This window comes from Humulus lupulus, chromosome 2 (assembly GCF_963169125.1).
Source record: "Humulus lupulus chromosome 2, drHumLupu1.1, whole genome shotgun sequence".
Lineage (NCBI taxonomy): Eukaryota > Viridiplantae > Streptophyta > Magnoliopsida > Rosales > Cannabaceae > Humulus > Humulus lupulus.
Window position 1 is genome coordinate 65292703 of NC_084794.1, and position 12427 is coordinate 65305129.

At 30.5% G+C, this 12427-nt stretch overlaps 2 protein-coding genes across 4 annotated transcripts; one reads left to right on the forward strand and one right to left on the reverse strand.

Annotated features, from left to right (window-relative positions):
* Positions 1-799: 799 nt before the first annotated feature.
* On the reverse strand, positions 800-5169 carry LOC133817948 (uncharacterized). Of its 3 annotated transcripts, none has more exons than XM_062250602.1 (11): positions 4796-5169; positions 3748-4050; positions 3569-3652; positions 3249-3383; positions 2873-3145; positions 2527-2662; positions 2242-2404; positions 2007-2135; positions 1670-1864; positions 1384-1506; positions 800-1297 (listed from the first exon to the last, which is right to left on the reverse strand). In XM_062250602.1, exons 2-11 carry the CDS (start codon positions 4028-4030, stop codon positions 1184-1186), a joined length of 1635 nt encoding a protein of 544 aa, XP_062106586.1. In that variant the 5' UTR covers positions 4031-4050; positions 4796-5169; the 3' UTR covers positions 800-1183. The 3 variants fall into 3 exon arrangements, with proteins under 3 accessions (XP_062106586.1, XP_062106585.1, XP_062106587.1); XM_062250601.1 differs by lacking the exon at positions 4796-5169 and adding an exon at positions 4345-4532; XM_062250603.1 differs by lacking the exon at positions 4796-5169 and adding an exon at positions 4216-4278.
* Positions 5170-11047: 5878 nt separating this feature from the next.
* Positions 11048-11824, forward strand: LOC133814354 (uncharacterized). Its single transcript, XM_062247324.1, has one exon. The coding sequence runs from the start codon at positions 11048-11050 to the stop codon at positions 11822-11824; it is 777 nt and encodes a 258-aa protein (XP_062103308.1).
* The last annotated feature ends 603 nt before the right edge of the window (positions 11825-12427 follow it).

A 12427-nucleotide genomic window follows, 5' to 3' on the forward strand; every position in this document is an offset into this window, starting at 1 on the left:
TGGAATAGAGATTTTGGACAACAATATTCTTATTGTGTATAAGCCTTAGAAGCTCTTCAAATTTGAAGATTCAATTTGTTCAATACAAAGGTTGTATCTCTCTAACCCTAATCTTGTATTTTGTCATTCTATTATGTTTTTCATTGTTAGTATTGATGATTAAATATATCTAAGTTCATCTTATCATTATTTAATCATTTAGTTCATTATATTTAAGATTAAATGAACATGTTTATTTGATTATCAAGAATTGTCTTCATACTTTGAATTTGAATCTTGATCAACATCTAAGGTTTGAAATATTGTATTATTATCATAATTCATTGTTGATTTGCAAAAGGTAAAGCCATATATTCCCAACACATATTAGATGTAGGTGACCTCTTTTGATTTTTTATTATTCCACAATATATGCATATCATATTAAAAACTTGTACCCTAATAAAAAGAAGCCCTATAAAAGTTTTTCTTGGTAGGGCATAAATAACTTAAAGTTGATCGGTTTGCTATTTCAAAAATACTAAAAAAATCATTTCCAAAAAAAAATGTCTATTTTTTTCTTTATTTATTCCAGAAATAACTAACCAATCATTTATTTTACAATCAACATTTTCACGTTAAAAAATTTCAAACTAAAGTTTGTATACTATTATTTTTCAATATAAAACCCTTATTATTAATTCAGTATAAACTTAAGTGTGCTGTTGGTCTACTCCAATTTTCTAGACAAACGAGATGTCGTTTACTAAGCTTGTTGTCGTATGTCAATCGTCGTGATAATATAAAAAACAAGTACACATTCCATTAATAACTTTTTTATTAGTCATAACAACAATAATGATCTGATTCATCAAAATTTTAATTTGAAAATCAAAAGTGGACTTATTTTGAGACATTTGCTCCAAATTTTCATGCCAACATTTTGACACCCTATTCCTCAATCTGCAAAGCAGCTTACAAATAAGTGGTACAAAGACAACAAGCTCTACAAAGCTGTGATCCATATCACAACTTATGTCAATTTAGATAGAGAGACTTTTTTTATTTTGTTTCTTTTTGATTTACAGAGGGCTGGAGTGAAATGGAATGGTTAAGAAGTTGAATGTAAAATACTTGAACCTTCCCCATTAACTGGGGTCTCTAATTTTGCATGCCCTGCACCCTCAATCATCTTTATCATTTATCATTCATCATCAAGGGTCACTAGAGTTGGTATTTGGCCTTGATCTACAAAGTCAATCTTGCTCAATCTCACACAACACAGCACTTTCTCAGGCAGCTCTTCCGGTTTCTGTGCCTGTTTGACAATGTATAAGAAGCGTTATAACCCAAATTTGTTAAAACTTTACTGCATGTAATGTAAAAGAGTTTGTTTATAGCTACCTGAATAGTTAAACCCAAATCCAGTATTCCATTTTTCAAACGTTCTCTGAAAGATTCAAGTCCCTTCCTTGCAATGTAGCTGAAACGGTGAATGTCCAGATCAATCTCAAAGTAATTAGAACCCTGCATGTGAGAGAAGCAATAATAGTCAAAAGTGATGCTATGGCAGAAATGGAAGGAATATGTGAATGGTTAAGAAATTAATTCTTCAGCACAATCTCAATGAAATGTTCTTCATGACCTGAAGACAACAACATAGTAAAAACAAAAAACAGTTTGAATTTACCTTGAAAAAGTTGTGCTGAGGGCGTGAGAGGACTGGTTTTTCATTGTAAGCGTTCATAAGCTTCTTTTCAGTAGAACTCAACTGGAGATCCTCAGGATTAACCACCCCAGCCATGATCTTTAGCCTTTCTCTAAATGGAACAGTGGAGTCTTTTGCAAATCCTTTGACCTTTTCCATCTCATCTTCAATCAGTTTCTGTACCATCAAAAAGATTCCTTCAATAATAATCTTAACCCATATGAATGACAAATTATTTAGTACTATTCATTGTGAAAGAAAAGGACCACCATGAGAGGGTAAGCCCCACAAACAGGAAGCTTGTTGAGGTATAAGTTACCTTAATGTTATCTTGACATTGGGGTGAGACGTCTTTCTCAAAAGTGTCTGACACTTTAAAATATAGTACAAGGCTCACCCCCTCTCCATCACTATCCCCAAGAAACATTGCAGCAGGATAAGTGGGCAACTGCAAGTAGGTCCCAATGCAAAGAATGTAAGATATGAGAAACTGTTGAGGAACAGCAACAATTCAAGCCCTGAGAAAACTTTGTTTTAAATTTTTTTAAAAATACCTGGATATTCACAATGAGGAGTGGAGGTACTTTTCCATCTGCTTTTACATTTGGGAGCTCAATGTGTTGAGCAATATGGTTAATCTTCTTAGGACAGACAAATAAATCAACACCGATTGGAGTATATGGACAATGATTTGAGGCAGGTGATTTCTTCTTATCTCTGCAAAGTAGACCAGCAAAAAAAATTATACTCTTATTGGGGGTTAAAAAGAAGAGTTAGTAGCTGGAATTAGTTAAATAAAATAGAAATAGTCTTGCTTGGAAGAGAAACCAACTGCATACTTAAAAAAGTTTTCGCCTCGGAGTTTAAAGGATGAAGGTGGAATCTCTGTCCAACATCCTGAAGTAGGCTTGTCTCCTGTACAGCATGGGATAATATGTCCTGCTCTAGGATGATACAAGTACCTTTTTGATTGGCCTGTATTAACATGACCATGATTTTAAACAAATGTTTGGGTAAAATTCTTCTACCACAGTAACATAAATATCCAATAACTCAATTAAAGTTCTCAATAGTAATCTAGTTTCATAATAAAAGAAAGAAGATTCTTGGATGAATATTTTAACCATGGAAATGGTAGAAACACGCAATGCTATAAATTTTATCCTTGTGCTAATTAATACTTACAATGTTCAATGGTCTCTTCTCTTTCACAGGATCTCCTTTTGAAAGAAAGCCTGAAAACTGCTGAAGGTCTTTTTTGAGACTGAGGACACATACTTGATTGATGTAGAAGTTTGTCATTGAAGCTTACAGCAGGTAATAAGTGCTTCAAACCAGATTTCCTATTCTCCCGAATTTTCTCATCAGAGTCACGCTTATCGTCTTTGAAACCTTTAAAACTTCCAAGAGCATGGTCTAGTATCTTCTTCCTCTTGCTACATACTTCATCAGCCTTTCCTAAGTAAGAAAATTCATACGCCAGAGGACAGTACTCAGTATGGAAATCCATCTGATTTTGTATGCATACAATCAACTTTGACCATAAGTTTATCTAGCTTACCTCCATCTACTTTCACAAAGCTCTGAAATTCTTCATACTTGCACTTGTTGTCAACAAAGCAAGCTGATCTTTCATACTGAAGGACTTGGCCTGTTGGGATGTTCCCCATAGCATTGCCTACTAATGGAAAACCATCTGAAATGAAAAACAAAACAAAATCGGAAAAAAGAAAATTGCTCTTTTTTATAAACTAGGGTCTCATGCTCCAATATAAGAGTGAAAGATCAACATCATAGTATGTTTCTTATTGTTGAACCAATATCATGGCACATAGCACTCCTGCTTCTGCAAACAAGAAAGATCTAGGCCACTGTAATTACCTCCATGTACACTGCTAAACTCATCATCTGAATCAGAGTCCAAAATACTGACCGAGTCAAACCAAGCTTCCTCATGGGACATGACTGAAAATATAGAACATATAGAGAAGTGTTAGATCAAAATTTCTGTAAGTGAGCACCAAAGGATCAACAAGTAAGGAAGAGAAGAAAGGAGAGACCATTAGGGTCACACTGACTGCGGTGCCATTGCAACTGGGTAAGATGGAAAGTGGCATTTGCAACCTCAGATCTTCTGCAAGTGGTTGTCTCGCCATTGTCAAAGTCCATTCTAACAAACTCACGAACAGCGTAGTCTGTTACATTATCATTATTAGTCTTTTTCTTGGAAGAGATATCTGAGACAGCACTGCTGATCTTTCCGTGGTGGCGTTTATTCAGATGATGACGGCGCTTTCTTCTTGATCTGATTTTCTTTGACGGTGTTGACACGCAGCTGCCCATTACCCTTTGTGTCAAAACTCCTGATATGATAAAAAAAAAACATCTTAGGATTCTTGAAAACACACAACCAATTCTGTCTTTGGATTGTTTTAATGATTAATGGGCTAAAATTAAGCTAAATAATGAAAGATAAATTTAATTCTTAGTGGAAAAATGAGAAGAACACAAAAAATGAAAATACAAACTTCAACTTGTCAAGAACAGATGTTGCTAATCAATGCCCGGGAATCTTCAATAGCTTGTTGCTTAATTAATATAAGTCCAGAAACTTCAAGATAAAATAAAACACACAAATAATGAGAAAAATTATATACCTTGCAGAGAGAAAAGCAGAGGAGTCTGTGAGGTTTCAAGAAAGCTAAATGTTTTTAATCAATGGTAGCAATCAAAAGAGGGTAAAAGAAGACAAAAACGAATTGGATATGTGTGCCTGAGTAGCAGCATAATTATGTATATGTATATATATATAATTTATATGAGAGAGAAAGTGAGAGAAGTTATGAAAGGAAGTAACAGAAGAAAAAGTAGAGACGAAAAAGATAAAAAGAATCATGCATATATGGGACGAAAAGTAATGGAAATATAAAAGTGAAACATAAAAGAAGAGAATAACATTAAAAATAAATAAAAAATAAAATTGTGGACTCTTAATCTCGTCAACATTCTCAACAAACAAAGTATAAACCAAAAACCAAAAAAGTCCCATTATTAAAAAAAAAAACCCAATAACAAAAATATGAAAAATGATTAAGAATAAAGGATTACCTTAACTGCTAATGCAAAATAGATCTGACAATGGAAAATGGGTTCGCGTCTCTCTCCCTCTGCAAGAAGAAGAGGAAGAAGAAGAAGGAGGATGGGGATGGGGTTGGGGATGAGGAATGAATCAGAGAGAAGAGTAACGAGTAGACATTTAAGAAAAGGGTATTATAATGTGGGTCCGACAATGTCGGATCCGGGTACAATGCCAGAGCCGATGCTTGCTGTTTCTCTTCTTTTATGCCTTAAAATCAACCCCCAAAACCCAAAGATAGTCGCACCAAAATTATTTTGCAAAATGCTTTCTAAATTAGAATTTTAGAAAATTATTTTCTTTTCTTTTCATTTCATTTCATGGTTTTTGGTTGGTTGGTGTTTTTTAGCATTTGTTTTCCGAGATTTCGCTGGCCAGACAATTTGAACTAAACATCACACCATGCCAATTGCCAATGAAGATGAACAAAGAAGAAGAAAGCGCGGGTTTTAGTTCTCACGTCGCATCTCATCTACTATTATTTATTATTTTCTATTTTCTATATTTCTTTTTTCTTTTTCTTTTTTGACAAAATCTATATTTTCATTTTGGGCATTAGATTAATACTCAAAATTTTAAATTTAAGACGCCCTAATTATTATTAAAAATTCATGAAAAAAAATAATTATTAAGAATTAACATAAAATGTATACACATATTTTTCACTTATACACATTTTTTTCTTCTTTTTCATATTTAAAAAAAATACATAAATAAGTAAAATATATTTTAAATATTAGGACATAAAAAATTAAATGTATATATATAAAAGAAAATTTTTAAAGTAAAAATTAAAAAAAACATACATTATATTTTAGAAAATTATGATCACAAGATAAAATCCATAAAACATTAAACATAATTACATATAATCCATAATGTAGTACATACTTAAAAAAAACCTATTTTTTTTTTTATGGAAATTGGTATAAAAAAAATCTTTTGTAGGGTAAATTGGTATAAATTTTGAACAAAAGTGATGGATATTTTTATATATGGAAATTGATATCAAGTTATATAGTGACATTGATTACCGAGAGATATTTTTTATATTAGGTTGTGTTTTATATAGTATAATGTAATTATAATATTTTGTATTATTAATGTAGTTTCTTTGATTTAGTTGTGTATAAATAAAAATGACAAAAAAATGATAATTAAAGAATGTAAAAATAAAAAAATTAAGATAAAATGTTAAGAATAAATTTAAAATTTTAATTTATTTTAGTTATATATTCTTGAGGTGTAAATATTATCATTCCTTTATTTTATTTTTCTTTCCTCTAGTTCGAAAATTTACAGTTACACGTGCACGTGTGGGATTTACTTATTCTCACGTGCAAATCCAATTATAGATCTCAACACCCATTTATCAATATCTGAATTAGAATAGCTACAATAAAGAATAAACACACCATTTTCGTTATTATAAATACATGTTAAATTGTTCTAATATGCATATATAATTTATGCTTAATTTTCAATTATTAGATCAAGTTAATGTAACAGTATTTATTATAATATAAAAAAAATATTCATTAAGTCTGCCTTCTAAATTATTATAGTAACTGAATAATATAATATAATGATGAATTGATGATCATTAAAAGTGATTTTCTCACATTAAAGCCTAATTATTTGTTAGTGCGTGACATTAATTTTCCCCTAAACTGTGTTGTGTTTACTCTCTTACTAATGATTATTATCATACAAAAGTAACATATTATTTAATAATTAATTAAATCATTGAAGTAAGAACTATGAAGTTTCATGTTTCTTACTTACACATCAAATCCCATTTCTCAAATGTAATTTATATAGATTTTGATATAGAGTCGTGTTTAAATGTATTTATTAATACCATGTATAAAATTGAAGTGATTATTAATTGATATTAGTTCTCATGTCTCGTGATTTGACTTCAAAAACTTAATGAAAAAAGTCTGCTCTTCTCCTTTGGTTTCGTCAATCCCAGTCACGTATTTAAAATTTTGCACCAATAAATTAATTACTAGAATAAATTAAATACATCAGAAAATAGAATATATAGAGGAGAATTCTTCTTTACCCAAAAATAGGCCTACCGATGCACTTCCTTGGCGTTTTTGGTTCGAGAAGTATTTTTGGCAAAAAAAAATTTTATGACCGTATACATTGTAGTTATTTAGAGTATTCAACAAATTTTTAAAAAATTATAAATAATTTATTATGCTGAAAATAAGGTTCAAACATATTGGTGTTGTTTAGTAACACTTAAAAAAACAAATTTTTTATTTAATTAATTAAAAATTTGACAATTAAATATAAAATGTGTTGGGTAACTCTATTTTTATTTATTATTTTTTTAAATTTTAATTAAAATTTATTAAATCTTAAAAATAGAATTTTTTCACTTTCAAATTTTTTTTAAACAGTTTTCAATTTTTTATTTTTTTTTCTTCTCTTCTTCAAATCAACACATCATATTGTTAAGTAAAAAATAAAAATAAAAGTTACCAAACGCGTTTATTATTTTTTGTTTTTAAAAACAAAAAACAAAAATAGTTACCAAATATATTTTTATTTTTTAAAAATAAAAAAAAACAAAAATCAAATAATATTTCTATTTTTGTATTTAAAAAATTCAAAAACAAAAATTTTACCAAACGAATCCATTACTTTTCACGTGTACAAAAAACAATTACGCATACAATAAATTATTTAAATTTTATTTTTCCAAATATTTATAGGATAGTTTAAATAACTACAATATACATCACCATACAAAAAAAAATTGCCTTCAAAATACTTCTAAAAATAAAAAACTAGACGGAGTCGATGCAGCCGTATGCCTTTTTTGAGGATGCACCGAAAAACTATTTTAAATATTCAGATTATGACTTGCCTTCCACGCTATATATTGTGGTCCAAATCATCATACATAAAAATGTGATAGTATTAATAAAATGAAGAGTGTTCGAATATTATTTCTGTTTAATTACCAAGTTGAAAAACAATAACACATTTTTATGACTTACAAAATGAATGTGGGCCACATGGTTACACATGTTAACACACATGCATTAATTTTATATGACAAATATTATTGTACATGACCAAAACCCTATATACATGTAGCACATAGCCAACACCCCACCTAAATATATTTGGATGTGTTGTGCTTTACATGATTATTGACATACAGCTTGTTACAGCTGCTCTTATGTTCAATAATTCTATATTTTCTCAATATATATATAATTATTAAGTTGCTGCTTTCAACTAATAATAATATGACGGCCACTACAAAAAACAAACAAAGGCTATACTGACAACAACGTCTCGAGATTAATGGAGGGCAAACAAAAAAAAAAGACTAAATTGAATTTATGTAGTAATAAAGACTTGTATGTGAATAGTCCAGGTGTAACTTAGATATTTTCTTACATGAGTTGAGTTTATAGTTTTGTTAAAAATAAATATAGTTGGTTAGAGACAGTCTCTCTATGTAGTACGTTTTTATTCTTTCTAATAAAAAAGTATGATAATTTTGTCAAAAAAAAAATCTTATAAAGACATAATATCTTATATGCTATAAGGCAAGGCTCATATCATTAATAAGTAACTATATATATGTAACATATCTTTTGTGAATAAGTATAGTTCAATCCACACATGCATGTGTGTAAAACATAAGTAAAAGATATAGATTGTTTTGTCACTATCATACAGTCAAATTCAAGTGTTATACACCAACAAGTTAGAAGAGGCGTGTCCCAGCCGAATTGGGTATAGTACTTGTTAATTTGATACATTTGGATATATAATAGTTATCCTAACAATAAAGCTAGAGTTACATATCTTTATGTAAGTTATATGATATCACGTGAGTCTTATGATGGTGAATCAATCCAGTCAACACTTTAATAAATAAAGAAACTTTAAAGTGTTACATATGTGGCATCGCATATAATCTAATCTAATCTATATAATTTATCACCAACTCAATTTTATATAAATAATTAGAAAATATATATTTTTTCAAATATTTGATTGGTTTTTGTGTTTTATTAAATGACAATTTAAATTTTATATTTTATAAAACAGATCAAAATAGTACTATAGACTCTATTTTTATTAAAATATTTTTTAATTATAAAATCAATATTTAAGTAGTTGGAGATGCAATAAATTTACAAAAATAGAAAATATAATCAAGAAATTAAAATTAAAATTATATTTAAAAATATTTTAACTACTAATATTATTATCATCTATTTTATAAATTAGAAAATCTGAACAAAGATCAATAAAGTATTATGGAAAAATACCCGAACAAACTAATATTTTACATGTATAAAATATCTTTTGTTGGGGGTTCGTTCGTTAGAGCACTCACATTGAGTGAGTTATATTACCAAAATATGTAAAAAATAGCTAAAACTAACAAAAATGGGGATACATTGGATGATGTATTTTACAAATATTTTTAGATATAGCTACAGTACAAAGCTATATTTAATGTACACTATTCATCATTTAACTCAATATTATAATATTAAAATATATTAGGATATTATTGATAGTTATAAAAAATATTTTAAATGAATAAAAAATGTTTGAAAATATAATATTTAAATGATATAGAGAAAAAAATAAATAATATGATGTATGGTAAAATGTAAAACTTAGAAGTAAAATAAAAAAATATGTGTTTTGAAAAAGTATTTTAAAAGATAAAGTAGAGCACCAGATGGTAGTGCTCTTATACTCCATTTCGATGGATGATAAAATAAAGTAAAAAAAAAGTTACTGTATATAGTAAGTGGAATTTCATGAGTTGTACCTCATTTTCAAAGATTGATGCATTATATGACCTGAACACGTGGAAAGTGAACCGTTTGATTGTCCCAAACACCAAATAACGATGTGACTGTTTTGTCTATTACAGCTGAATTTAATTGTGCGTACTGTAGTAGATGACTAAATTTAAGAAAATCCAAATATAATGTGAATAAATGCTGACCTTTTGGTTGGAAATAATTATAGCAAATTTGAAAACTTTTCGATGGCCACTGTTGGAAGGAAGGAATCAAATATTTATTCAATTTTCAATTATATATTTTTTGGCCTTTTTTTTACTGTTAAAAAGGCTGGAGTTAGATGTCTATGCAATATATGCCACCCGAGACTTTCTTCGCCGAATTATTTAACTGCCATTTATTTACATTAATTAGTCTCCTAACCCTTTTTTATTTTATTTTTTTAAAATTGCTACAATTAAACACATTATCCACGTTTTAATTAATAGAGATTTAACTTTTGTTTTAAATTAGTTGAGAAGCTCCTAACTCCAGAAGTTTGGCACGTAGGTTGGTGCCTTGGTGATACTTATTCCTTTTAATATACTAAATTTGAGTATACAAGTTTAAATTTATAATAGGAACATCAGGCGACATCGAATATAGATGGTTAAGCACTAGTCAAGCACCGTAATCATAGTAAAAACGTTTTTCATAGTTAGGTATATACTTTAAAGTGCATAAATGATAGGATTTCAAAATGAGGAAAAAAATGCTCTCATTTAAAATGAAAATCATTCGGGCGTCTTGATTCATTTTAGTGTCAAAGAATTTCTTAAAAGAAAATTATAATATCTCTTCTTATTACATTAGGCAAAAGTTATTAGTTAGTTTTGGTTTTAGTTAGCTGTTAGTTACAGCTCCTTTTTATCCTCTGTACATATATATAAACAGAGCTTGTATTCAGATTGTAACACAGTTTTCATTTCAATAAAACAAAATCTTTCCTTTTTCCTGTTATGGTATCAGAGAATACACCTCATCCTCATGGCTCGCACTCGACTCAACACTTCTGCTAGCCTCAGAAATGGTCCTCAAGAACCAGTTGCAGATGCTCAACAACAATCTCAGATACCTGAAGCTCCGAACTCCAACACCAATGGCGGACACAACTCAGCTTCAAATCGATTCGCTCCCCTGGACAATCTTGATCATTCTCCCCTTGAAGATGCCAACAATCCGTATTTCTTGGGTAATGGTGATCATCCGGGGCTCATTCTTGCATCACCTCCATTAACAAATAAGAACTTTCAACAATGGCGTCGGAACTTCATGATATCAATTGGAGTAAAGAATAAATCTGACTTCCTTAATGGATCTCTTTCCCAGCCTTCCCCCAATGATCCCCATTTCCATTCCTAGCAACGATGCAATCAAATGATCATGTCTTGGATCATTCATTCGGTCTCACCAGATATCAAGAGTAGTATTATGTTCTTGAACTCTGCTGCTGCTATGTGGGTCGAACTAAACAATCGATTTAATCAAGGAAATGGGCCACGCCTTTTTGAGCTTCGACAAACACTCATTCGTCTCCATCAAGGTGATGATTCAGTCAGCTTCTATTTCACCAAACTGAAGGCTATATGGGATGAAATAAACGAAATATGTCCAAGAACTCCTTGCACATGTGCTGCTGCTGCAGATAATCTTGATTCTCACAATCAAGAACAGCTTTTACAATTTCTTACTGGTCTTAATGAATCATATCATGCTGTTAGGGCTCAAGTTTTGTTGATTGACCCATTACCTTCCTTGTCCAAAGTTTTTTCTATGATTATCTTAGAGGAAAGACAAAGGAATCTTGGTCCTTCTACAAATCCAAATATTATTGCTACCTCTACCTCAAATCACATACCAGTTCAGTATTCCCCAACAAACCAGAATCCTAATCCCCCTCCCCCAAACCACCTTCCACCCCGTGCTAAGAAACTTCGCCCCACCTGTACCCATTGCCAAAAACTAGGTCATCTTAAAGAGAAATGCTATTTTCTTCATGGCTTTCCACCTGGTTATGGTTCTCAAAGGAAACCAGCCCCTTCTCCACAACTTCATCATTCTCAAAATACCCATCATCCCACAGACCTTCTGTTCACCAAGCTTCTGCCTCCCACACGAATGCCAATGTCCCCCCCTCTAATGCCTCCATTCAAGGATTAATATCTCTTTTGAGTCAGCAATTACAGCACAGCAATCCTCCCTTGCAAACAACTCAACCTCTGGTGTCTAATTTCACTAGTAACTCTAATACTTTCTCCAATTCACTATGGATTGTTGACAGTGGAGCCACACATCACATATGTTATGATTTCAATTGTTTCTCTTTTTTTCATTCCAATATTATTGCTAACTCAATAACCCTTCCAAATGGTTTCAAAATTAGTGTACACAAATCTGGTTCTGTCCAAATAAATGAGCATCTGAAATTACACAATGCCTTATAAGTGCCAACATTCAAATACAACTTACTCTCAGTTCCTGCTTTATTAACATCTCATGGTTACTCAATTTCTTTTTCTCAATCTCATTGCTCTATACAGGAACTGCACCTGAACAAAACGATTGGGATTGCTAACAGAATTGGTCACTTATACTTTCTGCCCCAGCATCATCAATTTTTGTTTTATTGTTCATCTATTCACTCTCAAAACTCATGTAAAGATGTTCATAAATGGCATACTCGCCTTGGACATCCTTCCTTGTTTGTTACAAATTCACTCAATAAAGATTTGAATTTTTTGCCTTTTGGTTTACCTTCTCCTT

Coding starts and splice junctions, on each gene's coding strand:
- LOC133817948 (XM_062250602.1), bottom strand. CDS start 4,030: ATGGGCAGCTGCGTGTCAACACCGTCAAAGAAAATCAGATCAAGAAGA. Junction 3,653..3,747: donor CAGTCAGTGTGACCCTAATG/GTCTCTCCTTTC, acceptor CTATATTTTCAG/TCATGTCCCATGAGGAAGCT. Junction 1,507..1,669: donor CTCAGCACAACTTTTTCAAG/GTAAATTCAAAC, acceptor TCTCACATGCAG/GGTTCTAATTACTTTGAGAT.
- LOC133814354 (XM_062247324.1), top strand. CDS start 11,048: ATGTCTTGGATCATTCATTCGGTCTCACCAGATATCAAGAGTAGTATT.